This window comes from Petaurus breviceps, unplaced genomic scaffold (assembly GCF_028583685.1).
Source record: "Petaurus breviceps papuanus isolate PSGF00001 unplaced genomic scaffold, PetGlider_PUasm1.0 688, whole genome shotgun sequence".
NCBI lineage: Eukaryota > Metazoa > Chordata > Mammalia > Diprotodontia > Petauridae > Petaurus > Petaurus breviceps.
In genome coordinates this window covers 388,200-413,257 of record NW_027186457.1, presented here as the reverse complement: position 1 = coordinate 413,257, position 25,058 = coordinate 388,200, and the positions used below count along the sequence as shown (strand labels likewise).

Sequence of the window (25,058 nt, the reverse complement as noted above, 5' to 3'; positions counted from 1 at the left end):
AGCTTGTTCTCCTATACCCTCCCAGGAAAGAGAAAGACAGTTATAAGCAGAAGGGTGCCATTGTTTGGTAAGATGCTTTATTCCTTTCCAAGTCCTTTCTGCCTGCCCACCAATCAGGGGCAGAGGTGACAGCTCCAGGGATGACCCCTCCATGGAGGACACAGAAGGAAAAAGAGATGAGAGGATGGCTGCTTCTCTCCAAGGCAAATTCCACCTATCCCCAGACATGGCTAAACAGTAGAGATTCCTGCCACCTTGAACTCAGAGGCACTCCTGGTGTGGTCTCCCTCACTTCCAGCTCTGGATTCCCATTGTCATTCTTGTTCTGAGCTTCTGGCCTCTTCCAGGGGACCCTGGAAGTGTGAGGGCCACAGCCCCTCTCAGCCGAGCTTCCCTCCCCACTCCCAGGGCCCTAGCAAAGGCTGCAGTTGGAGGGTTTCAGGCTTCGGCTCTGGGCCTGGAGCAGGGAAAGGAGAGAGAGAAAAAGAGGGAGGGGCAGAGTTAGGGTATCCCTAGGGTAGAGCCTATGAAGAAAGCCCACCCTTTCTGATCCTGTGTAGCACAATACCTGCTGTTTTCGGTATTCCTCTTCACTGGCTGACAAGGCTTGGGCCAGAGCTAAGTCTTCTTCCTCTTGAGTACTGAGAGTAAAGAGTCAGCTTGAGACAGTATCATTAGCCCTTTCATCCCCAAACTCAGCTCCTCCACCTCTACCACCTTCCCAATTCTCCTCATAGCAGGTACCTAGGAGCGACAGGCTTGGCCTCAGTCAGAGACAGGATCAGGGCTTGCTGGAGGGCTTCGTCTTCACTCTATAGAGAAAGACAGATTATCCAGCCTTCTCTCATTCACCACCCATTCAATTTCCCCTCCTCTGTTCCTGTCTAAACTCACCAGGCCATTCTGCAAGGCATGAGTCGGTGACTCAGCAACTCTAAGAGAAAGGAGAAAAAACCAGCATGGGGATGGAAGCATAGATGAGAAGCAAGGTCAGGGAGAAGGGAGAGATATACGTACCTGCTCTGAGAAGGGGGTGAGGTCCTCCCTGACCCTGGGTCAGGGACTGGGGTTGTGCTAGAACCTGAGCCCTGGGCCCTGGAGATAGCAGCCAGTCTGCAGGGGAGAGATACCTTCTACGTACAGCCCAGGAACAAATCCCCTTCCAGTTCCCTCTTCGGGGAGTTATCGGGAGGTGGAGATGATAGCAAGCAACCCAAGGGAACACAAAGGGTTTCCTCCACCAGACTGGGTGGGGGGCTGTAGTTCTAGGGAGACACTAAGGGATTCCAACCCAACGGGAGATACAGGGCAATTCCCAAATTCATGGTAGGAAAAGCACACTCCTAGAGTTACCCAGGCTGGCCAGAAGGCATTCTGTTCCCAGAGCACTCATGGTCTAGCGGGTGCCTGTGCTTGAGACAGAAGTTTCGGCCACACCGTTCACAAGTCAGCTCCATCATTTCCCGTTGCCGGCAGCCAGGACGGCTACACTTATTGGTAAAGATCTAATGGGGCAGATGAAGACAGTCTACAACAAAAACGACCTCTTTTTTTCCTACCCAACCATTCCTGACTGTCACCTAAAAAGCCAGCCTTCTCAAACCTCCCAGGCCTTCCTATTAGTTGCAAAAAAGTCAGTGGTTGCTGCACAGGTGAAGAGCTAGCAGAAGGCCCTCACCTTGCGTTTGCGTTGTGCTGGGTCAGAGCGACAGTCCCTGTCAATGTGCTCCCCCACTGCACGGTCCGGAGATTCCCCTCTTGCCACAGGCACTGGTACGTTGCACAGTGGGCATACAGGCACCTGTACATCCTACAGCCAGGAAGAAGAGAGGAAATGCACATCTTGGCTATCACTGTTTATCCTACTACATTTCTGGCAATCAAGACTGTCTAATATGGGGCGGCCAGGTAGCACAGCGAGTAAGAGCTCCGGCTCCAGTGTTGAGAAAACCTGGAGATCGAATCCCGGGCTCAGACACTTGGCACCCACCCAGAAACACCTGGCCGTGTAACCTTGAGCAAGTTACTTAACCCCGATTGCTTTATAAATAAAAAAACTAAAAAAAAAAAAATACTGTCTAATAAAGCCCCAGGATATGAAAAGTGGATCCTGGGAATCCTTCCCTCTAACTTCTTTTATCAAAAACAACAGCCATGGCATAGCCTGAAGCTTAGATAAAGTAAGGAGATTCATTTAATGTATATTTATTGGGCACCTACTATGTATGACAAACTATACTAGGTATACATGGAGACACCTATCCTCAAGAAATATGACAAGTGTCTGGGGGTGTAGTGGGGAGAGCACTGGACCTGGAGTCTGAAAGTCCTGAGTTCAAATATGGTCTCAGATACAAGCTATGTGACCCTGGGCAAGTCACTTCACTTTTTGCCTCAGTTTCCTCATCTATAAAATAGGGAAAATAATAGCACCTAATTCCCAAGGTAATTGTGTGGATCAAATGAGATAATCTTTGTAAACCTCAAATCACTGTATAAACGCTGGCTATTATGACATGAATAATGAACCATAAACATATGAACAAATTGCAAGACAAATTTGAGTAGTGCCATAAAAGATATATAAGATCTTTAAGAATTTAGAAGATAGGGGAGGCTTGAGTACCGGCCCTGGAGTCAGGAGGACCTGAGTTCAATTCTGGCCTCAGATACTTGACACAAAAACTAGCTGTGTGACCTTGGGCAAGTCATTTAGTCCCAACTGCCCTACTTTCCCTTCTCCAAAAAGCAAAAAAAGAATTTAGAAGATATTAATTAAATTTTCATGTAGGAAGTAGCATCTTATCTGGGTACTTGAAGGGAAGGCAATCTAACCCATAAGTGGCAAAGTCCAGGATAGGTCAGATAATTCAAGACTAGAAAAGCAGGTTGGAGGGTTTTTGAATGTCAGAAAATGAGGAAGTGACTGAGCTATGGGAAACACATGGTTACTAATAAACTTTAGGAAAGATTTACCTGGCAAAACATGGAGTAGGTTGGTAGAGTGAGAAGATAATGGAGGCAACGACCAATTAGGTCAGTGGAATAGCAATGAGGGTCTAAACAAGTGGGAGTAATAAGAAAAGAAAGGAGTAGATACTTGAGAGATTTCAGAAGCAAAACTGACAGCGTTTGTAGACTGAATAAATGTCAGGACTAGAGAGAGAAGAGCCAAAGAGGACTGATTAAGCTTGGGTGACTCAGAGAAAAATGGAAAAGATACCTAGCAGGACATGTAAGGCTGCAGATAGGGAAACCATTCTCACAGGAGGAACGGCTAAAGGCACAGGGCCAGATGAAATTATCAAGGGACGAAGCATATGGAGAAAATGCCAACATTTCTGGAGGGGGAGGATAAAGAAGCCCTCAGAGACAGGCGTGACCACAGATAAGAGCCAGAACTATCACAGGAGTGGAGGGAAGAGGGAACATGAAAGAGGAGGAGGTGTTTAACCATGTCAAATGCTGCAGAAGGAGCATAATCTGAATGTCAAAATGGTCCCGTTTTGTTTCGTTTTTTTAAATCTTCCTCCCTTGTCCTACAAAAAAAGCATAAATTCCAATTCATCCCTAAACTCACCTTTTGGTAGGCTGAGCCACAATGATGCTGGTCATAGGCCACATGGTCTGCGCAGAATATGCCAGAGCAGGCATCACACTTGAGAGGGAGGAAATCTGCAAGGAATGGACGGTCTAAATCACGCCTCATTCATATGATAACCTAAATTCCTTTTTTTGGTTCGATCTCCCAGAGTTGCAAGGCATCCCCCATTCCAGCCCTGGCTAAGCTCAGCCTTGCCCTTTTCTAGGCGCATCCCTTCTCATGCCCCGATGCCACCAATTCCTTCACTCTGCCACCTCTCCAGCTGCATTTTATGTGTGTATGTGTACGTACGTGTATGTGTATATACACGCACATATCTATGAGAGACATAATGCATGACAGCTTCGTTTTGGGGCTCAGGTAAGCTCTTTGGCCACCACACTTCCTCAGGGTACTACCCTTCCATCCCCCGAGTACGATCCCCACCTGCTGCATTCTCTCAATAACTCAATAACTACAAGGCTTGCACTTAAGGCCTGCCCCCTAGTCCAGGCCCCGCCCCTTGTCATTCGGCTCCTAAGCCCCGCCCCTGTCCAAGTTCCGGCCTCTAGGCCCCGCCCCTCACCCAGGCGCTGACAGGTCTGTTCGGAGCAGTGAGCTCCCAGGTCCGGGAATTCCATGGCCCGGACGCAGGAAGGAGGAGCCTCTGGGTGGAGGAAGCGAAGAGGGAGCGTAGCGATAGCGCTTGGTCCAAACCTGGGCAGACCTACCACGCCCCCGGGGGGCTCCTCTGCCTTGGTGCACTCAGTCTCGGCCGGACCCACCACTCTCCGACCCGAGACCCAGCCACCGGCGACCATCAAGCATCTGCAGGCTCGGCTCCGCCCCCTTTCGGCGCCGCGGGGCGCGGTGACGTCACGCACGCGCCGCTACGGGCGCGTTCCCGGCCCGTGCGGCGAGCCAGCCACTGACCCTCCCACCTTTCCTCCCACTCACTATCCTTTTCTCCCTCCTTCTCTTATAATCTCCCGGCTTTTCAGTCTCCTTTCCCTGGCTGGGAGGACTAGGAGTGACGGAAAGAGTGAACGAACGAGCCGAAGGAACGAGAGCGGCCATGGGAGCCTGAGCGTCAGTCATGAGCCCCCATCTAGGGTGCTCTCTATTATCCACCAGCCTGTGCTCGAATACTCGCAGAGACGAAAGTCTCAGTAACCTCTAAGCAGCCTGTTCTGTTGTTGGGCCACAGATTGCCAGGAAGGTCTACTTTATGTAAGGTGTGTGACTGATGCGCACCTAAGCGTAGATTTCCCCAGCAGCTTCCGAATCTCTCTTCAAGGGAGACTATGAATCCTGCCTGGAGGAGAGTGGAAGGGACCACAAGACTGACTGCCCACTTAACCATTGCTGGTCTAGGGGTACAATTTTTAAGGTCAAGACATTTTTTCCTAGCCACTGTCTTTTAAAGGTTGGAAGATACTCCTGAGCTTACCACGTGTATGACCCTAGGAAGGTCACCTCCTCTCTGTGACTCAATTTCCTCATCTGTAAAAGTGTGGTAATAAACACCTATCTCCCAGTGTTGTCACAAAGATAAAATGATATAATATTTGCAAGCACTTTGCAAACCTTAGCATGATATATAAATGTTAGCCATTATTAGCTACTGATGTTTTAAATAAATTTGACTTTTTAAAGCTAATTGATGCTGTCTGGTTGTGTGATATGAGGAGCACACTAGGTAGAGGTTCATAAGTGGCACTACCAGAAAACCTTAGGGTTATCCCTAACACCCAAAGGAAATAAGAGTAGCAGGTGACCTCTAGGGACCAAATTTGCAAACCAATTGTTAGTTGGGAGAGTAAGCCTAGAAAGGTTGCTACACCCTCATGGAGATTGCAGTTTACTAGGAGGGATAGTCTAATAATTATAATACAAAATTGAACATAATTAGTATAAGAGAAGTGCCATTTAAAAAACCATTAAATCCAAAAGGGAATAAGTAGTATAATTTTAGGCTCAGTTCTTTCTCCAACCCATTTTACAGGTGAGGAAACTGAGGCAACCTGGGTTAACTGACTTGCTGATAGCCATGTCACACAGCCAGTCTAAGGCTGGGCCAGTGCTGTATCCACTGTGCCACATATCTGCCCTCTGGTTAATGAGAGAATGAATATTACAATGAAGGGCTGGATCTGAACTTTGATTACATCATTTATTTCTAAGTTAGCCCCAGCAGTGGGCAATCTATTCAGAGTTATCCACCCAACCCTGAGTGGAACATAATGGCTACTCCACCTGAATGGAGTCTGGATAGAGAACATTAGCTCACTGTCTAGAGACTGATGTCTTGAAATAAAGATAAAAGGGAAATCTGAGTCTCTCCAAATCATTGGTTATTAATAGTCATTTCTCTGAAACGTATAATTTATCCTTTTCCTTTACTGAGAAGATCCATTAGGAATTCCCTTAGCTTCTTCCTCCATCCTCTAAACATCATTAATCCCTCTTATTATAGGGTTACTACTGTTGACTCACGCAACATGGATTCAGCGTAATCCCAAAGAGAGAGAAGTCAGGCTTTCTCACACTACCTCGTCTATTATGCCCCTACTCTGGAGTTCTTATGAAAATCTCTTAAACCAGCCTTTCACCTGTGTTGTAGGAAACTTAGGCTAGTCTCCTGGTAGTTTAGGTGAGATAATGAAATGAAATTAGACATTTGTGAAATATTTGACAGGTTTAAAAAAGATTTCCTTAACCATAGCAGGATAAAGGATATATAGTGAAGACACTATGTTGATGGAACTCAACTCAGCTCAGCTCAGCTGTCCTGCCTCTGTATCCAGGATGGTATGTTAGTCAAGCATTGGAGAAGAGATGGAGTACCTTATAATTATTTTTGTACTCAGCTGATAAAGAAGCCACATCAACATCAAGAGTCATAGACTCATAAGTCAATTAAATCTCAGAGATAGTTCCAATACCATTTTCATTTTTAAAAATATATTTTTTTGTGATTTTTAAAAATTTTTAACATCATTTAGATTTCTTCCCTATCTTCCTCCTCCTTTGGCCCTTTAGAAAGATACTTTTTTTTTTAAGCAATTGGCGTTGAATAACTTGCTCAAGGTTACACAGCCAGTTATTTCTGGGTGTGGTGCTGAGTATCTAAGCCCAGATTTGATCCCCAGGTCATCCCGACACTGGAGCCGGTGCTCTTACTCGCTGAGCCACATGGCCACCCCTAGGTAATCGGGGTTAAGTAACTTGCTCAAGGTTACATGGTCAGGTGTTTCTGGGTGGGTGCTAAGTGTCTGAGCCCAGATTTGATCCACATGTCATCCTGACACTGGAGCCGGTGCTCTTACTCACTGTGCTACCTGTCTGCCCCAAGATACTTTCTTTAAGTAAAAAAAAAAAAAAATTAAAGAGAAAAAGAGAAATTCAGCAAAACTGATCAACACATTAAAAATCTAATGTTATATTAATAATTAATGTTATAGTAAAAATTAGTTATACTAACAAAATATCAATTAACCTAACACAATAGTTATTTTGCATATATTTTATACAGTGTTTCACATCCATGAATTCTAATCTCTGCAAAGAAGGATTTGTCTCCTTATATATTTTTTTGGGGGGCCAAGCTTATTCTTCATAATTTTACAATATTCAATTTTAATTTTGTTGTGATTGTTCTTTCTATTCACATTGTAATTTCTATGTTTATTATTTTTCTGGCCCTGCTTATTTTCATTTTATATCAGTTCATGTAAGTCTTTCCATGTTTCTCTGTATTCATCTTAGTTGTTTCCTACAGTATAGTAATATTCAATTATACTTATGTATCACAGTTTGTTTAGGCATTCCCCTTTCTTTTCTACCACAAATAATGCAGCTATGAAAATTTGCTGCATATGGAGCCATTCTTTTTGTCATTGACTTCCTTGGGAAGTTTCAATACCTTTTAAGGAGAAACTGACTTAATCTTGTAGGGAGAGGGTCTTAGGAAACTGCTTCCACCATAGTATGGCACATGTCTGGGGTCTTCTCTAAAATGGATTATTACAGGGTTTCTTCTAGAAAAAGGACAAAGTCAATGGACAAAGTCAGTGTGGAGTATTGGACAGCTATTTGTTTCCTCCACCACAAAAAACAAAACATAAAACCTCAAAACACACACACACACACACACAAATCGTACTCTCACATTAGCAAATAGTCAAACATGAAACAACAATCCATCACCTACTCTCCAGAAGGGCAAAAGCACTTTGCAGGGCTGAAGAATTAGTATTTTACTTTTATCTCTGACTACTCTGTGCAACTCACAACTATGGATCTTCTGAACTAGAGCATGGTTTGAACTTTCTTAGCTTTTTCAGCTACAGCATCCTCTGCTTCCCCACCATGCTGCTCACTCAAGCTTTAGTTGACACAACCTCCCTTAGTACTGAAGTACTTTGCCATTTCCTTCTTCACATCATTTTACAGATGAGGAAACTAGGCAAACAGTGTTAAGTGATTTGCCCAGGGTCATAAAGCTAGTAAGTATCTTAGGTCACATTTGAATTCAGGTCCCCCTGATTCCAGGCCAGCACTCTATCCACTGCACCACCTAGCTACCCAAACTCTTCCTAGTGTCTTTCTTCATAGAGGACAGAAACTGGACCCTGAGCTCACTCTACTTTGCTTCTGTTGTCCTGCCCTGTTTCAAGTGCGAGGAACAAGGACTGAGTACCCCTTTGTATCCCGTCCTATACTGAACTTTCCTGTCTCTTTTTGTGTGTTGTCTCTGTTTAGGCTGTGAGCTCCTTGAAAGACTGTCTGTCTTTTTATTAATTGCACCCCCAGCCCTTAGCACAGTGCTTGGCTCATAGTAAGTACCTAATAAATGTTTATTCAGTTGGGTTGGATTGGGGTTTCTTCTGAGACTGGTGCATCTGGTAGAGGCACAAGAAGCCTTTCCCAATGGTCAACCTCTACCAACTCAAGACTTGGGAAACCCTGAGTTCGTGAGGTATCTACCAAGGCAGAAAACATCCATTTTCCATGATCTCTGTCCATGACTTGTTCTCAGGGAAAGAAAGACCAAAGAAGAGAGGCAATCATGGGCTTGAGGTTTAAACTTGACTGGACTGGGCTTCAAGGACACATTATAGTTGCCATGTGTTTAGGGCTGCCATGGGGGGGAGGATTTGAAAAGGGGAGAAAAGGCCCTTCTCCCTCTTGCTGGATGGAAATCCAAGAGAAATTTGGCAGCATCCCAAGTTGTGTGCTCAAAGGAGAGGAAGAAAAAAAGAAGCAAGTCCTTTGTTCTCTCCTTTTATAGCCTCCTAACTGTGGGATTCTTCCTGGTTAAATCAACAATCATCTTTGACCCATACTGTAATCACAGGGACACATGGGGATCAACCAGGAGCTGCTAATCACATATGCCCTTTAACAAATGACCACAGCACTTGTCCCAGTGGAAGGACCAGAAGATATGCATTTCTCCATAGGAAAGGCTTGAGTCCAACTCCTGATGCATTGAGAATGGATGATTCTAGTCTTGGGAATGGTGTACACCAGGAATAATCTTGAGTTTGAGACCAAGAAATTAAGAATTCCTGAGTTTGAGTGTTTGGGCAGTAACCTCCAAGAGGGAGAAGATTTCCTTAACATTGTGAATCTCAGAGAAGAGCCTCTTCTGTAAAGGCTAGTCCTGAACCTAAAGGATTAATGCCATGCCATGAAGGGCCAGGAGATCAGGACCTTTCCAACCCTTCATAACATTGCTGTGAATTGTTTGTGTAATGCAAGTCCAAGGTATATAGGAAGCATTTGCCTTACAGGTCCACAAAGTGTCCTTTACCTTCTTAGAGAAGTCTAATCAATCTGATGGGTAATAACCATCAGAATCTTTTGGTTCTGTATTTGTCATGGGTACCTTGAGTCCATTTAATCTGGGGCATTTTCTTTGGTGGGTAAAATGAACACTTTTCATTCCCTACAGAAACATTGTACCTATGTTGTGTCCATCTGGGAATTAAGAGAGTCTTTTACCCACTGCTGGGGAAACCAAGGCACTAGCCATTTGTAAGCTTTATTCAGATTTTCCCAGAATTTTACTCCAGGGTAAGGGCAATGATCCAAAGAGAGAAACTGAGCCCTGGGAGGTCAGCCCCAGGTCCATGTAAGCCCAGAGTCTTTTTGGGGAGGTGAGATGGAGCAGTATTTAGAGCTCATCCAAGATGTAAGGGTTTGATTTCAAACTCTAGTTCTTAATCCACTTTGGGCAACTCCACACATCTTTGGGCCTTTGTTTAAATGTATTTATTTTTTTCTTTTAAGCCAGCAAACTTGCATGAGATGTATGGGAAACTCCATTTAGAATGCTATATGAATTATTGGGATATGTGAGAGAAAGCTTTGGGTTACTCTATATGTAATCAAAAAAAATGGCAGAAGTTAAAAGGTCCCTGGATTATTCCCACTATCTTCCACTACTCACATGCTGCTGAATGACTTATAGAGGAAGTTGACTGTTTTAATACAGACGTACGTTCTCCAAACCAAAAGTTTTTAACCTGGAGCTTGTGAACTTGTTTTTTAAAAATATTTTTTGATAACTGAATTTCAGTTTGATTTGTTTCCTTTGTAATGTTATACATTTAAAAACAGTATTCTAAGGAGGGGGTCAATAGATTTCACCCAACTCCAGAGGGGTCCATGATTTAAAAAAGGTTACTAACCCCTTATCTAATGGGCCCTTACTACAGCAAGGTGATGCTTTTCAAATGGGGTCATGAAGAGTTGGACATGAGTGAAACAACTGAACAACAAATTGATTCTCGATACTATTCACCACCTTAGGTGTTCTAAAACAGTTCTCTTCTTACCTTTTCCTTGACTCTCTTGGCTGAAGACCTTATCTCATATTTTACTGAAAACTTTTAGATTAAATTAATTGTTTTATTCTAAATTTAACAGATACCTCCTAGTGAGTATTTCTATATAAAAAATAGAACATAAAAAGATTATATACAAAACCACAAATCTCAAGTCCATATAGTTTTCCTTAAAAAAAAAATACATCACACATTCAATTTTATTTTCCAAATGTTCCTGCTTGTCTGTGTCTCCTTAGGTATTAATTCCCTTCTGTTTTCTTCTGTACATTTACAAAATGTTTCAGTTGCCTTCTTTTTTTCCTTTTCTCCTCATTTTGGCCTCACTCTTGCCAGTCTCCATATCTACCCCCTGCTCCTCAAGCTCCTCAACTGATCTGGAAATTGACAACTCAAACCCTGAAAACGACCTCAATTAAATAAATCTTTCTAATATAGTGCCTATTCTCATAGAGTGGGCTAGAGCCTCATCTCGAAGTCAATTGGAGTTACTTTTGACAGCCTGTATTTATGTTTCTGTGCCCTACCCTACTTTGTAGTTCTTACTGTTTGTATAACTCAGGTGTTCCCAAGTCATACCTAAATAGCCACATCCCATTTGTCTATGGCAATCTTCCAGACTTCATTGTTCATGCTGCCAACTTGATCACCAGCTGGCCATTCCTCAGTGTCGTGAGCTGATAGGTGCGGGATTTTGTTGACTCATGCAACTTCAGCTGAGCAGTTAATTGGTCCTGAATTATATGTCAGGCAGTTTCCTGGTTAGTAAATGCTGGTAGGTGCAGACCTGGAATGATTGTGTTGATGATGTAGCATATGTTTTTGTTTGTGTACTCCCTGTCCAATACACAGTTTGTTTGAACCTTTCTTAGGGTCACATATTCAAAAGCTGTAAGGAATTTCCTGTTAGTAGGGAGTCTGGCAGTTTATTCCTCCCCTCAACCCTAATACTTGAGATTGATTCTAGGTATTTAGCCTTGGGAATAGAGACCAAAGCTAAATGGTCGGCCCATCTTGAAAAAGAGCAAACTGGTTATATACTTCCTATAAATATCTATATTCTACTTAAAGCTTCCAAAACCTGAGGCCCTGGCAAATATTTCTTTATTTACAATATTTACTTTCAATAATAGTAACAAAGTATGTGGGTCCCACTTATCGACCAGTTTGTGTCCTGAAAAACTATCTTACTCAATGCACAGAATATCACGTAGAAATTTGTGTCAATGACAAAAGAGCAGTCGGGTCATGGGAAACTTTGAAAAAATATAGAGAGCACAGTAGCATAGCAGTCATTTTTCTTGGAAAAAAATAAACACCTAAATCATTTGGCTTTGAGTTCCCTTCAGTAGAATTCTTTAAATAGGAGTTCCACAAGAGCTTGTCAGGGGTGGGACTCATGAATCATGCAGGAGGCTTAACTTCCAGTATCCCCAATTGTTTCAGCTTTTCATTTGTATTCCAGAGTGGTGTATATGTGCTAAGTATAATACCTGGCACATCACAAGTATTTAATCTTAATTTCATATTACCACCCCCTCACAATTCTACATTTCACCAAAATGGATCTACCTGCTTGCATTCCATTTCTCATCTCCACACCTTGAATGGATTGTCCCCTATACTTTCTTTCTTTTTTTTTTTTTTTAAGCAATTGGGGTTAAGCAACTTGCTCAAGGTTACACGGCCAGTTATTATTTCTGGGTGTGGTGCTGAGTATCTGAGCCTGGGATTCGATCTCCAGGTCTTCTCAACACTGGAGCCGGTGCTCTTACTCACTGTGCTACCTGGCCACCCCTTGTCCCCTATACTTTCGAAGTCCATAAGCTTCCCTTGCACCTGTTGGAATCCCTAACTCTCTTCAACGCTGAGCTCAAGTGTCACCTGCTATAAGAGATACTTTAAAAAAATATATTTTTTGTTATTTTGAATTTTACAAACATCAACAAATATGAACATTTCCATATACAAACAAGAACAGAAAAAGAGGATTGTATGTGGATCTTCGAACTTATACTAATATAGCATGCTTTTTTAAACAAGTATATTATAAATTCAACATGCTCATTTCACTTCAAAGTTGTTCTTGTCTGTGTCTATTTCTGAACTTCCTTTTTTCTTCTATACATTAAAAATACTTTAATGATCCTCTTTTTTTTTCCTTTTTCTTTCTCACACCTCTCTCTGTAATTCTTTCCTCATTAAAAGAAAATCTTGGTTTAAAAAAATAAGCAGAGTCCCACAAAATAAATCCACATTTAATACCCCTTCAGAGCTGTCATCCAACTCACATCACTACTGATTGGGTAGGTCCTCAAAGTGGTGACTATTACTAATCCCAGAGTTCTAGGAAGTGACTTAGTGGGTATTAGATATTAGCTGATGAACCCCTATTAGTGTAATTCCCCTTAACAGTCAGCCAGTAGATTCAGTTCTTTAGCAAAGGCATTTTCTTAAATAGCATAGCAAAAACGGCAGCTTTAAAGCATTTCCCTGAGACTTGGGTACATACTCTCTCACAAGTATACCCAGAGTCCAGGAAGGAGAACGAGCTGGCACAAACTTCCAGTACAATTGTAGTGGGACATACATGTAGTGGACAAAAATGACCGAGGTGACTCCCAACTACAGAACTCTGCCTTGTTGCCCTTTCATTCTTGTAGTTGCTCAGGTGTTCAGCTGGATTTACTCCTCCTAGGGTGTGGTGTCAGGATGATTTGGGCTGACTGAAGCAGCCCATGGTGGCTGGGCTGGCTCCTCGTGAGGTGGGTTTACTGCTTGGCAGCAGGACTCTTCTCTTCAGCAGGATCATCTCCTCTAAAAATCAGACCGATCCACTGGTCTCTCGCAGTTACTCTTCCATTGACAGTTGCAATCCTTGGCCATTGGATGGTCTAGGTGACATTGATCTCTCCTCAGATGGAATGCTATTGTGCTCTGCTCTTTTCAGTGAGGAACCAGATCCTAGGCTTTATTCACCATTCTTGGTAGGGAACTACTTTCCCTAAAGTAGCAAACACACTGAATATAAATCTCCAATAACTCTAAGTAGAATGTAAGTTGTTGGTAGAAAAGGGCTATTTTGTTTCCCCCTTTTTTATCCTAGCACCTAGTAGCAGGCCTTGTAGAGGCTTAATAAATGTTTGTTGTTTTTTGAAAGTCACCCCCCCCCCAGTCAAGATGGGATGAGAAGGAATCTGAATATTTGCTGAGCACAATAAAGCATACACACATTTTTTTAAAAAAGGAAGAAAAATTTAAAGCATGTACAATCTTAATAGTATACACTTTTAAGCTATATTTGTATGACTAATTGCAATCTTTGGTTTGGTCCTCAGAAACTGCCTTTGCCCAATTTCAAGGATGTTGACATTGACAGGCATCAGCTTCTCTTTTTTCTAACCAAGTACCTTCACTGAAGCATCTTGGCCAGAAGAAAAACCTGGATTTCAAGTTCTTTGGCACGTTGAAGTAATCTCTGCTGAATAAGAAATGAATCATGGGTGTCACTTGGTGCCACTTCAATTAAGGATATAAACAAAAGTTTCCCTGGCCGGGGAGTTCATCAGGCTTCCTTTGGCTCTTGAAAATGTCTATCCTCTGTATGCTGATACGATGCTACTAGTCTTCTGTTCACATAGGCCTGAAAGTAAACTTACTCTGCAAATCAGGGATTCTTGAACCTCATTTGTGTCATAGACTCCTTTGATATTTGCTAAAGTCTATTGACTCTTTCTTTGAATAATGTTTTTTTTTAATCTTTCTCAACTACATGTAAAAAGTTTTTTAAACATTCATTTAAAAAATTTTAGTTCCAAATTCTCTCCCTCCCTTTCCTTCCTCCCACAGAAGGAAAGCAATACATTATACATGTAAATTCACGCAAAACATATTTCCATATTAGTCATGTTGTAACAGAAAACAAAGACCAAAAAAATTCCCACGAAAAATGAAGAAAGTAAAAAAAAATCAGGCTCATAATCTCTCATAACACAATAGTATTCCATCAAAATCATATACCACAACTTGTTCAGTCATTCCCCAATTAATGAGGAGTTTCAAATTATTTGCTACCACAAAAAGAGCTGTTATAAATATTTTTGTACAATTAGGTCTTTCTCCCTTTTCTTGTATCTCTTTGGGATACAGACCTAGTAATGGTATTGCTGGGTCAAAGGATATGCACAGTTTTATTAGCTCTTTGGGCGTAGTTCCAAATTTTTCTCCAACCATAATAAAATTTTAGAGAAATAAAACTTTCCCTGAGAGTCATCTGCCACAATTATGCTATGCCCAATTACAGAATTATAAAGTATTGGCTTTAGAAATACTAGACTGTCAGGGGCCGCCAGGTGGCGCAGTGAATAAGAGCACCGGCCCCAGAGTTGGGATGACCTGGGATCGAATGCAGGCTCAGATACTTAGCACCACACCAGAAATAACTGGCCGTGTAACCTTGAGCAAGTTACTTAACCCCATGTGCTTAAAAAAAAAAAAAACAGAAATACTAGACTGTCAGAGGAAATATTCACTTTAGGAGTCATTGATATATCTGTGTTAGTAAAATATCTTGCTTTTTCTGGCATTGTTCTAGAATTAATACTACTCCCTAAGAACCTTTTAAAATGGATGGTCTGCTTTAACTTCTCTAAACTCAGACAGTGTACTTCTAAATCAGGTCCAATGCTAGGTTGCCCTCACTCAGAAGCTGTTTCTGGATGTTGTATTGGAGGACCTTCCCCTTTACCTTTTAATTGCTATCTGTGCTACCTAGATGCTACAAGTAATACAACAGTGACATATTTAGGCTGTTTTCTGTTAGGATAACTGTTGTTATCTGTTACACATATTCAAATTCACTATGACTTAGGTAATTTTGATTTTTAAAAATAGGTTTTTATTGATATTTTCTGTTTCTTACATCACCATATTTATTCCAAGTATCCCTCCCTTTCCTCCTCTTGTAGAACCATCCCATATAGCAAATAGTATTTTTTAAGAGAAGAAAAAAAAATCAACACAACTGATTGCTATATTGAAGAAGTCTGGAAAAGATGCACAATATGTTACCCCTATGGACCTGACACCTCCATGAAGGGATAAATTGGGGTCATCTTTTCATCTCTCCTCATCTGAGTCCTGCTTGATCTTTACAACTTTGATACATTTACTTTTGATTTTTTGGCATGTCATTCTTTCTATTAAATCATTGTAGTTATGGTGTATATTGTTTTCTCAGCTCTGCTTACTTCACTCTGCATCAGTCCCTATAGATCTTTCCATGCTTCTCTGGAGTCATCACACACACATTTCTTACAGCACAGTAATATCCTATAACATACATGTACCACAATTTGTATAACCATTCCCCAATTGAGCATTTACTCTGTTTACAATACTTAGCTATCATAAAAAGTGGTGGTATAAATATTTTGGAGGACATGGGAACATTATTCTATTCATGGCTTCCTTTGAGTATAATATAACTCTACAGTCACTTTATTTGCGTAATTCCCAATTGTTTTCCAAAATGGTTGCACCATTTCGCAGCTCTACCAATAATGTATTTGTGTGCCTGTACTTTGACAACATCTCCAACAATGACTGTTGCCGTTTTTTTTTTTTCCACTTTTGCCAATTTTCAGGGTATGAGGTAAAATCTCAAGGTTGTTTTGATTTGCATCTCTTATTTTTCGTGATTTTTTAGTGATTTAGAGAATTCCTTCATGTTGTTGTGAATATAATCCTTTTGAGAACTGTTCATGTCATTTGACCATTTATCTGTTCAGGAACAGCTATTAGTCACATATTTATTGTTTATGTGTATTTGATACCTTATCAGAGATATTTGATACAAAGAATTTTCCTATTTGGCAACTTCCCTTCTTACCCAAGGTGAATTAATTTTGTCTATTGAGAAGCTTTTCAGTTTCAAATGATCAGTTACCTATTTCATCTTTTGTAATTGCCTCAATCTCGTTTGGTCAAGCATAATCTATCAATGGCTATGAGAAGCACAGGATCTGTTTCTCCTAATTTTTTATAGGATGCTCTTTATTATTAAAGATCACTTACCCTCTAGAATATGGTGCAAGGTGTTGATCTAAGCTTAATTTCTGCCAGACTACTTTCTAGTTTTCCTGGTATTTTTTTTTTTTGAGGGCAATTTGTGGTTAAGTAACTTGCCCAAGGTCACACAGCTAGTTTTTATGTTGTGTCTGAGGCTGGATTTGAACTCAGGTCCTCCTGACTCCAGGACTGGTGCTCTATTCACTATGCCACCTAGCCACCCCTGGTATTTTTTATATTAGTCTTTTTTCCTAGGCAATTTGTTTTCTACTTTATCAAATACTGGATTATTGAGTTTTATAGTTTCTAGATCTCCTTTGTCTTCTCCCTGGATCTTAATTTTAAGACTGTTTTGTGTCCATCCATTTGTTTAGCACTGTTTTTGTTTGAAAACACTAAAATTTTTCTTTGACAAAGATGAACTCGATCGAGTCCACTTTTCTCTCCCACATGACATTTCTTTGAAATATTTGAGGCCCTTTCATGTGTCTAGTAAATTTTGTCTTCTCCATTTTTTTTGGCAACTGTTCCTTGGATGCCGTTGTGATTCTTTCTCATTCTCATCACTTGTAAGTTTGCCAACATTCCTTTTCAAGCACAGCACCCACAACACAGCATGAAGCACAGAATACACAACTATTGTCTTCCCGGATCTCTACATGCTACCTCTATTAATGCACCTCAAGATTGTGTAACCTTTTTTAGCATTCCCATCACACTGCCGGCTTGCATTAAGCTTGTAGATTACTAGTGTCTTTTTCACCTAGACTGCTGGCAAGTCTTTTCCATCCTGAATGTAAGCAGGTGATTTTTTTCGACCCTTCAGATCTTCACATATCCATCCACTAAATCATTTCTGAACATGAAGTTTCTTTCTTCAGTCTGTTAGAGAAAACGGTCATTTATGTCCACTCATTTATAGTTGAGAAAGAAGCCACCTCTGGACGAGGCTGGACATCAAAATGGTAGGAGGTATTTGTTTGCAAAGGATTTAACAGCACAAGTCATGTTTTCCCCGTTTTAACAGATGAGGAAACTGAGGTGAGACGACTTAAGGCTACATATACACTAGCTGTCAAAACTGGAACTTAGACATTTGTGTATCTAAGCTTAGGGTGCAGCTGTCCTGCTTCTCTCATCTTGACCATGTGCCATGGTCTCAAAACCCCCATAAGCTAAGATGTGGACTTAACTTCAGCTCTCCAACTTTTGTGATTTGCATGTCTACTGTGGGACTCACGAGGATGGCATTGCTCCAAAGCCTTCCTTCACATCTGACTTTAACCTATACTGGTTACCTGAGCTAACTAGTTGACTTTTCCCCATCCCTTCCACAGCTTCTCATGACTTACTAAATGCTCCTATTCATTAGATGGCATGGCATGTCCATCTCATCAGACTGAAAACGGCTTATATGTATATATCAAAAACAGAGGGAAAGGTAAATCTCAACATCTCTGTGGGTTGGGAGGCAAAGATAAAACTAAAACGTTGAGTTGAAAGCTAGACACAAAAATCCACCGTCTGCTTGATTCTCAGGCCATCTTCAATACTATTCAGCACACAAGTGGAAGAATTGCCTGGGACACAGACCTAGAGCTGCATCTGAATGGTGGCACCAAGTTCAAGTCGCACCCCTCCTCCCCCATTCATGTTCTTCCAATGGAACGTGCCACCTCGAGCTCCATGGAGATCAACACCTCAGTTAACTTGATGAGTGGGAGCTTGGTATAAAGATTCAGTTTCAATGTCACTAACGAAACTGGTGAAAAGCACTGTTACAAACTACTTTGGACTAGAGTAGTACAAGACACTTTAGTCTAAACAAATTTCTCACTGAATAGTTGACTGTCTTGGAGAGGTAAACATAGTAGAGAAGCTGGGTGTAGGAAGATATAGCCTGTTTTAGCTCCATCTCTACTGGTATGACCTTGGGCAAATTACAAAAACCCTAAGGTTTCCCATCAATAAAATGGGAAAAATGATACTTGTACTACTTAGTTCATGTGTGGGTGAAAGGATATGGAGCAGCTAGGTGGCACAATGATATAACACCAGCCCTGGAGTTAGGAGAACCTGAGCCCAAATCTGGCCTTAGACATCTACTAGCTGTGTGACCCTGTACAAGTCACAACTCCAAATGTATGAACTTTGCAAATTCAAGAAAACTAGATTTAAAGGATAGTTGAGTGAAACTTTGGGATAGATGGTAAGTTTTTGCCCTTCTCCAGGGTAGGGGCTCTAAGTGATCCATGGAAAAGGGCAGTTGGGAGAAGGGAGAATGAGAAGGGAAGAACCAATAAGTATCAAGGAGTCCTATAAAGTAGCCCACAGTGGGGCAGGAAGGCAGCAGCAAATCCAGCCAACCAACACATTTTATTATTCTAGTTGATGCCTGCACAGGTGTTAAAACAGTTCACATCCAAAACTCTTAGGTATTTAGAATACCTAATGTTCAGGCACCCAGGTCCCTCCTTCTTTCCCTCCCTCCCTCCTAGAAGTATCCCCCCACCCCCACCCCCAGTCAGCTTAAAGCTAGGCTTTGTGCTCATCCAACCCCAGTGCTGGTGTATGTGCTATGAATTCCCTGTTCCCCCCTCCCCCCCATCTCCAAATAGGAACCTCCCCACAGTTCAGCTCAAGCCTGTTATGGGGAGGGAGCTGGGGCAGAGCAGCCTAGCTGTAAGACGAAGACAACAGGGAAACAGAGCATAGAGGGGGGCAGGATAAGAGAGGAAATTGGTAAAGTGCCTTAACTAAACAACTCAGCGGGACACTAGGGCACAGCAGCACAGGTCCCTGAGGCTGGAAGGGAAAGGTTGGGGTGAAAGGGAGAATAAAGAGTGGGAAGGAGGGAGGCAAGTGATAGGCTGCAGGCAGGGCTTCCCTAGTCCTGCACATATCCATTAACCCCAGTTTAAAGTTATTTACAAACTTAAAACCAACTTTAGGCCCAGTTGCAAGCAGGATGGAGGGTAGAATGGCCCCCTGCTTTGCTGCTCCACTCCCTGCCTAATGCAGTGGGGCCAGGAGGATGAACAGCTATACCCTCAGCTAACCGGCCAACCCTGTGCCTGCCTCCCCCCTTGGCCCTTCTCCCCCACCCCCCAGCTGGCTCAGGGTTCCACAGTAGCCCCAGCCTTTTGGTCTGGCAGTGCAGGAAGTGGAGCATCAGGAATGGGGGGCGGAGCCTCAGGGGGTTCTGGGGGTGTTCCTGGCCCCAATCCCAGCTCCACCAGCTCCCTTTGATCCAGTAACTCAAAGTCCTCAGAGGTCAGTGTCTCCTCCTCCTCCTCAGGGGCAAGGGCAGGCAGGGGACAGTCCTGGGGAATAGGCAAGAGGACTGGGGGGGAAGGGACTTTGCTGCTTTCGGCATGGCAAAGTGGGGTTGACAGGGTGCTGGGCACAGTGCTGAGGGAATCACTCACTAGCTCAGGGCTAAGTGACTCCATTGGTCCCCCAAGGGGAGCCCTGATCCCAGCCCTGGGGGACCCTGCCCCATTGAAGTGCGTGTTCACAAAGTGCAAGGGGGAAGTGAGTTGAAGCAAGGCACCCTTGGCTGCCTCCTCCTCTTCCTCCTCAGAGTCCAGTGCCTGCTCTGAAAGGGCTCGTTCGTGCTCCAGCAGCTCCTCAGAAGGGCCCGATTCTGTCTCTTCCCCTTCTCCAAGATCCCTGCTTAATGCCTCCTCTGGCTCGCTTGGCAAGCTCTGCTGGTCCAGATCTGCAGGGATAAGAAGTGGGGTCAGACCTGTATCTCTGATGACCAGACTAACCAGACCCTGAGAAAACTGGGGCCACATCTCCAATGTGAACTTGGGGAGGGCTTGGCTAGGCCTTAGAGACTAGGTCTTCTTGGCTCTGGGGACCCTAGAGAGGTCTTGCATGGGGAATCAAGGATAACAACTCAGTCAAGAGCCTATGACAGAGCACAGGATGCCTGGCATGGACAGGGGTCTAAGCTGGGCAGAGATGAAGATTTCCCCATACCCTCAGAGACATCTGTCAGCTGTGGAGTAGTGGCCCGAGATACAGAGAAGCCACCACTCTCCAAAATAGAGGCCTCTTCATCTGACAGTTCTGAGTCTGTAATAGCCAAGGCAAGTGCTGTTTTCTTCACATCTACCTGTACCAGAGGAATAAATGACAGTACTGACTTTAAGTACTTAAAACTTTAAAAACAGTCTTACATGCATTAGCCCATTTGAATATACACGAGAGAAGACATTCAGTTTTATCAAGAATCCCCTTCCATCTCTGTCTTCCAACCCCCAATATGACAATATTTGCAAAATGCAGCTCCTAGGGCACAAAAGTTCTACCTGAGAGCACAAGTGCCTCAGAAAGATTGCCCTCAGCCTTCCATCCTTTTACCAAGATCTCACCACTGGGGAGAAGCCAGCAAGTTCTGCTTCACTCTCGCTCTCTGTCTCAGCCATTGGCTCATCTCCTCCAGGGGGCATGCTCCTCACCTGCCGCTCTGAGGGAGAAGGCAGAGTAGGTAGAAGGTAGCTGTGGACCACTGACAGAGGGATGAATGCTCCTGACCCAAGGTCTTCCATCCCAGCCCCCAGGTTCTTCCCAAGGCTCGGGGTCTCCCTTACTCTTCTTGTCGTGTTTGTGATGCAGGGCCTCGGCCTCAGCTTTCATGCTGTAGTCTAGCTGCATGAGCAGGGGCTCCAGTCGTGTATACATCCTCTGGATCAGTTCATGATAAACCACCAGGGGCCACAGCAGGATGCTCAGCACTAGGAGTCAGAAAGCCTACTCAGTCCTCCCTGCCCCATTCCCCTCAGGCAGATGGGATCTCAACAGAGGCTGATCCTGTTCCCTGGGACTAAATGTTCCCCTCCCCAGCCTATTCCTCCCCTGAGACTAACAATATAGCTTCTTCAGGGACCTACATGAATCAACAGTTGGGAAAAAAGGGAGGAGAAAGAAAAATATTTATATGGCCTCTGCTATGTGCCAGATACTATACTTACTAAGTGCTTTCCAAATATTTCATTTGACCTTCACAACAACCCTCAGAAGTGCTGAAGGAAGAGGAGGCGGCAGCCAAGGGGGCCTTGCTTCAACTCACTTCCCTCTTGCACTTTGTGAACACTATTTTACAGTTGAGAAAATTGAGGCAAATAGAGGTTAAGTGACTTGCCCAGGGTCACACATGTAGTAAGTGTCTAAAGCCAGATTTGAACTCAGGTCCTCCTGATTCCAAGGCCATCGTTCTATCTATTGGGTCACCTAGCTGCCAGGGAGTCAATGTCTTCTCTGGCTAGATACAGAGAAGGAAGACCAAAACATGGGGTCTCAGCGAAGAGTAGGGGGCTACACTCTACTCACAGACAATGTAGGAAATCATAATCCCTGGAACATAGTGTCCCAGCATGGCCAGCACTGCACAACCAGAGCAGACTCGAGCGCAGAACTGCAGAGAAGAGGACAAGTCTGAGAAGAGGGGTAGGGCTATCCTAGGCTCTCAGCTGGCTGAGATGGACATAGCTACTCTGCCTCATTCCATAACTTATGTATCAGTGAAACCAACATACCCAATGTTACGAACGCAGAGAAGTTTATCATTGGCATCTGTAAAATAGGGTCACCTTTACAGCTACAACTACTTTGCCTTAACTGTAAGCAGCCCTAGGATACTACTGGTGATCACTCTCTAAAGAAGATACCCAGAGAGGCTTATTATCTAGGGTGTTCAAGGCTCCCATAAAGGTCTGGAAATGATAAATACAGTTTCAAAGGGCAGTCAAAGTTCTATACGGGACCCCTACACAGGAGATAGACCCCATTTCTTTCTCCTGGTGAAGATCAAGGCATGGATATGTGGGCTGGGAGGTATACCTGGGCTGGGTTCTGTCTCTTGTACTGCAGCAGCTCCTGAAGATGAATCTGGAAGGTGAGCCAGCTCTCAGCCAGGTATCGGCACAACTCAGGCACACTCAGCAGGTGAGGCCGGGCGCCCGGCCCTGCACCCTCACTGGGGAGACATGACATGATGCCTGGAAGTGTCACGCATCAGCTGCCTAGGCACTCCAGCCCTCTCTAAGACAGACATTCTATGTACAGGGTCTGTGACCTTTTTTTTTTTTTAAAGCACTTTTATAACTGTATTTAAAGTTTCCATTCCAATCGATCACATTTACCTTGTGTGTTTAAAACTTTGTTCTAAAAAGAGGCCCACAGGTTTCATTAAACTGTCAAATGGAAACAATAAAGCAAAAAAGATCCAACATCCCCTGTTCTAAGGATTCCAGTGGAGCTTCTGTCTAAAATAACAGATAACTCCACTTCCCTGACTCAAAGCCTATAGCATCCAATTTTCTGCACCAAGGAGTCTCAAAAATTTCCACTTGAACAAGGAAACTTTGTGGCTAAACACCAATATCCTGACCAGGCCAGAAGCTCCAATACACACCGAATCTTGGACAAGCACCTCCCGCGTTCCCAGACTGTACGTCCTAAAAAGCAGCCCAGGGTTTTCCGCAGCAGGCGGGAACTTGCACTTACCTATCCCAGTGCGTCTCTTCTGGGGATACAGCTATGGAGAGAGGAGGGGCACAGGTCACTGGGCAGGTAGATGGGATGTGTGGGTCCCCCCCTTCGTGATCTGGGGTGACAAGCCAGGTCAGGGCTCAAGCTCCTCGGGGGCAGGGGAGGCGAGCTTTCTTTTTCATGAATGTGGGCGCACGGACATCCCACCCCTCACCTGGGGCTCACCTGAAAAGTCAGCCAGGAAGTTGGGCTGCCAGAGATCCAGTAGCAAGTAGCCCAAAAGGGAGACGCTGAGCAGGAAGAAGGGCCGGAGGGACGAGGAGGACAGCAACCTGCGACGGAGACGCCGGCTCACCCCGAGGCGGGGGAGGGACGAACGGCGGACCTCCGGGGCTCCCCCGCGGGCCCCCCCCCCCCCCGCCCCACATTCCCGGCCCCGGGGGCGCCCCGGCCCCCCCCCCCGCCGCTCCTCGGGCCCCGCCTCCGACCCCGCCCCTCCGCTCCACTCCCGGCCGCCGTGGCCGTTACCAGAAGAGGCCGTTGATCGCGGCGGCTGAGACGAAGCTGTGCAGAGGCCTCTCCCACACCAGCAGCCGCTGCGCCGCCGCCAGCGCTGCCTCCCAGCCCCGGAGCCGCAGCCACAGCGCCGTGGCCAGCCGCCCCACCGCCTCGGCCGCCGCCTTCTCCTCCGCCTCGGCTGTCGCCTCGCCCATAGCCAGGCTGAGACCGAGTCCCACACCCAGTCCCAGGCCCGAGCCCGGGCCCAGGCCCCCGCCGCCGCCGCTCGCCATGGCCCAGCAGCAGCAGCCGCCCGGAGTGAGCCCGAGCTGCGCGGCCGCCGCCGGGGGCGCGTCAGGCGGAAGGGGGCGCACGCCGCAGAGACCGCCCTGGGGGCCGAGGGCACCACGTGACGGGGGCGGCCGCGGAGCGCGAGCTCCGCACGTGACCGGAGACCAACCGCCCCGGGGGCGGGGCAGAGCGCCCGGCGCGTGCGCGAACGGCGACCCTCCTCCCGTAAGTTCCGGAGAGGACGGGAGTTGGTTAATCTGGACTTTGGGTGTCTGTGACTGGGACACCCATCTTGGCCGAACCCTGGGAGTCCCCGACTCCCGGAAATTTTACGGGCCTTGCTTCTCTGGGGGTAGGAGTATAGGGACTGGGGAGAGGGCGCTTCAACACTGTCAGGACCACGGGTTACTCCCAGGTGACCCAGGCTAGAGAGTCAGGGGCCAGCTACGGCCGCGGGTTCTGGGGAGTTACTTCCGCAGAACCTTCTTGACACCGAGCTCCCTGGGGCCCCCGGGCGCCTGAGTGCCGTGGCTGTGCGAGGCTTGTACAATGCCGGTCAGCTCCGCCCTGTCAACTACGTTATCAGGAGCCCACCCCCTTCCTCCTCCCCCGGGGTGAAAAACAAACAACAGCTAGTGACCCACTTAGGTGCCTTGGGAGGGCGGATGTGGGCTACGCCCTGGTCTTTGCCCTCCCGCGTAGTCTTACTACCCGAGTGTATGACGCTCACCTGAACACCTTGTGATGATGTTTCTGAGACTCGTAAACAGTTTTACTAAAAGCCGCCTGATCTCCCCAAACCCCAGCACGCCCATTTGTTTGTTTTTGCTCACACTCAAACTTTTCTTGCCTCGGTTAGATTTTATCAGCCAGCAAGCATTACATGCATTCGACTAATTTATCAAGTATTAATTAAAGTGCATGTTATGCGTCTAGCAATGTGATAAACACTGGGATAAAAAAATGACGAAAGCAGTCCCTGCCCTCCAAGAGCTTCCATTCTAATGAAGAAAGCGTGTACGTCCATATGCACCTGCTACATAGAGCAGGTGCAGGGTGGCCTTAGTGAAGGGACCCGAGGAAGGAAGGCCAACTCCTGGGGACGTTTGAGCTGAGAGCAGCCGGCAGCTGAAAGGGGATTCTGGAGGCGAAGATGAAGGGGAGAGCATCATCCCCTCTTTCTTTCCTGGGACACGGAAAGAGTCCAAAAGGCTTGGGGACGCGTAGCCCTGCCAGGTCAGGGTACCCACGCGCAGGCTGAC

General features: G+C 44.9%; 2 protein-coding genes across 4 annotated transcripts; both read right to left on the bottom strand.

Annotated features, from left to right (window-relative positions):
• Window positions 1-60: 60 nt before the first annotated feature.
• On the bottom strand, window positions 61-4,475 carry ZFAND2B (zinc finger AN1-type containing 2B). 3 transcript variants are annotated; one of them, XM_069104472.1, is made up of 9 exons: window positions 4,170-4,475; window positions 3,581-3,675; window positions 1,679-1,810; window positions 1,354-1,505; window positions 1,018-1,113; window positions 895-934; window positions 745-812; window positions 569-641; window positions 61-353 (listed from the first exon to the last, which is right to left on the bottom strand). In XM_069104472.1, the coding sequence occupies exons 1-9, from the start codon at window positions 4,402-4,404 to the stop codon at window positions 315-317; spliced, it is 930 nt and encodes a 309-aa protein (XP_068960573.1). In that variant the 5' UTR covers window positions 4,405-4,475; the 3' UTR covers window positions 61-314. The 3 variants fall into 3 exon arrangements, with proteins under 3 accessions (XP_068960573.1, XP_068960572.1, XP_068960574.1); XM_069104471.1 differs by having other exon boundaries at window positions 61-457; window positions 4,170-4,472; XM_069104473.1 differs by lacking the exon at window positions 1,018-1,113 and having other exon boundaries at window positions 61-457; window positions 4,170-4,470.
• Window positions 4,476-18,863: 14,388 nt separating this feature from the next.
• RETREG2 (reticulophagy regulator family member 2) lies at window positions 18,864-23,835 on the bottom strand. Its single transcript, XM_069104464.1, has 9 exons — window positions 23,536-23,835; window positions 23,233-23,339; window positions 23,023-23,053; window positions 22,357-22,492; window positions 21,847-21,931; window positions 21,108-21,251; window positions 20,889-20,983; window positions 20,494-20,629; window positions 18,864-20,227 (listed from the first exon to the last, which is right to left on the bottom strand). The coding sequence occupies exons 1-9, from the start codon at window positions 23,796-23,798 to the stop codon at window positions 19,623-19,625; spliced, it is 1,602 nt and encodes a 533-aa protein (XP_068960565.1). The 5' UTR covers window positions 23,799-23,835; the 3' UTR covers window positions 18,864-19,622.
• Window positions 23,836-25,058: the final 1,223 nt, after the last annotated feature.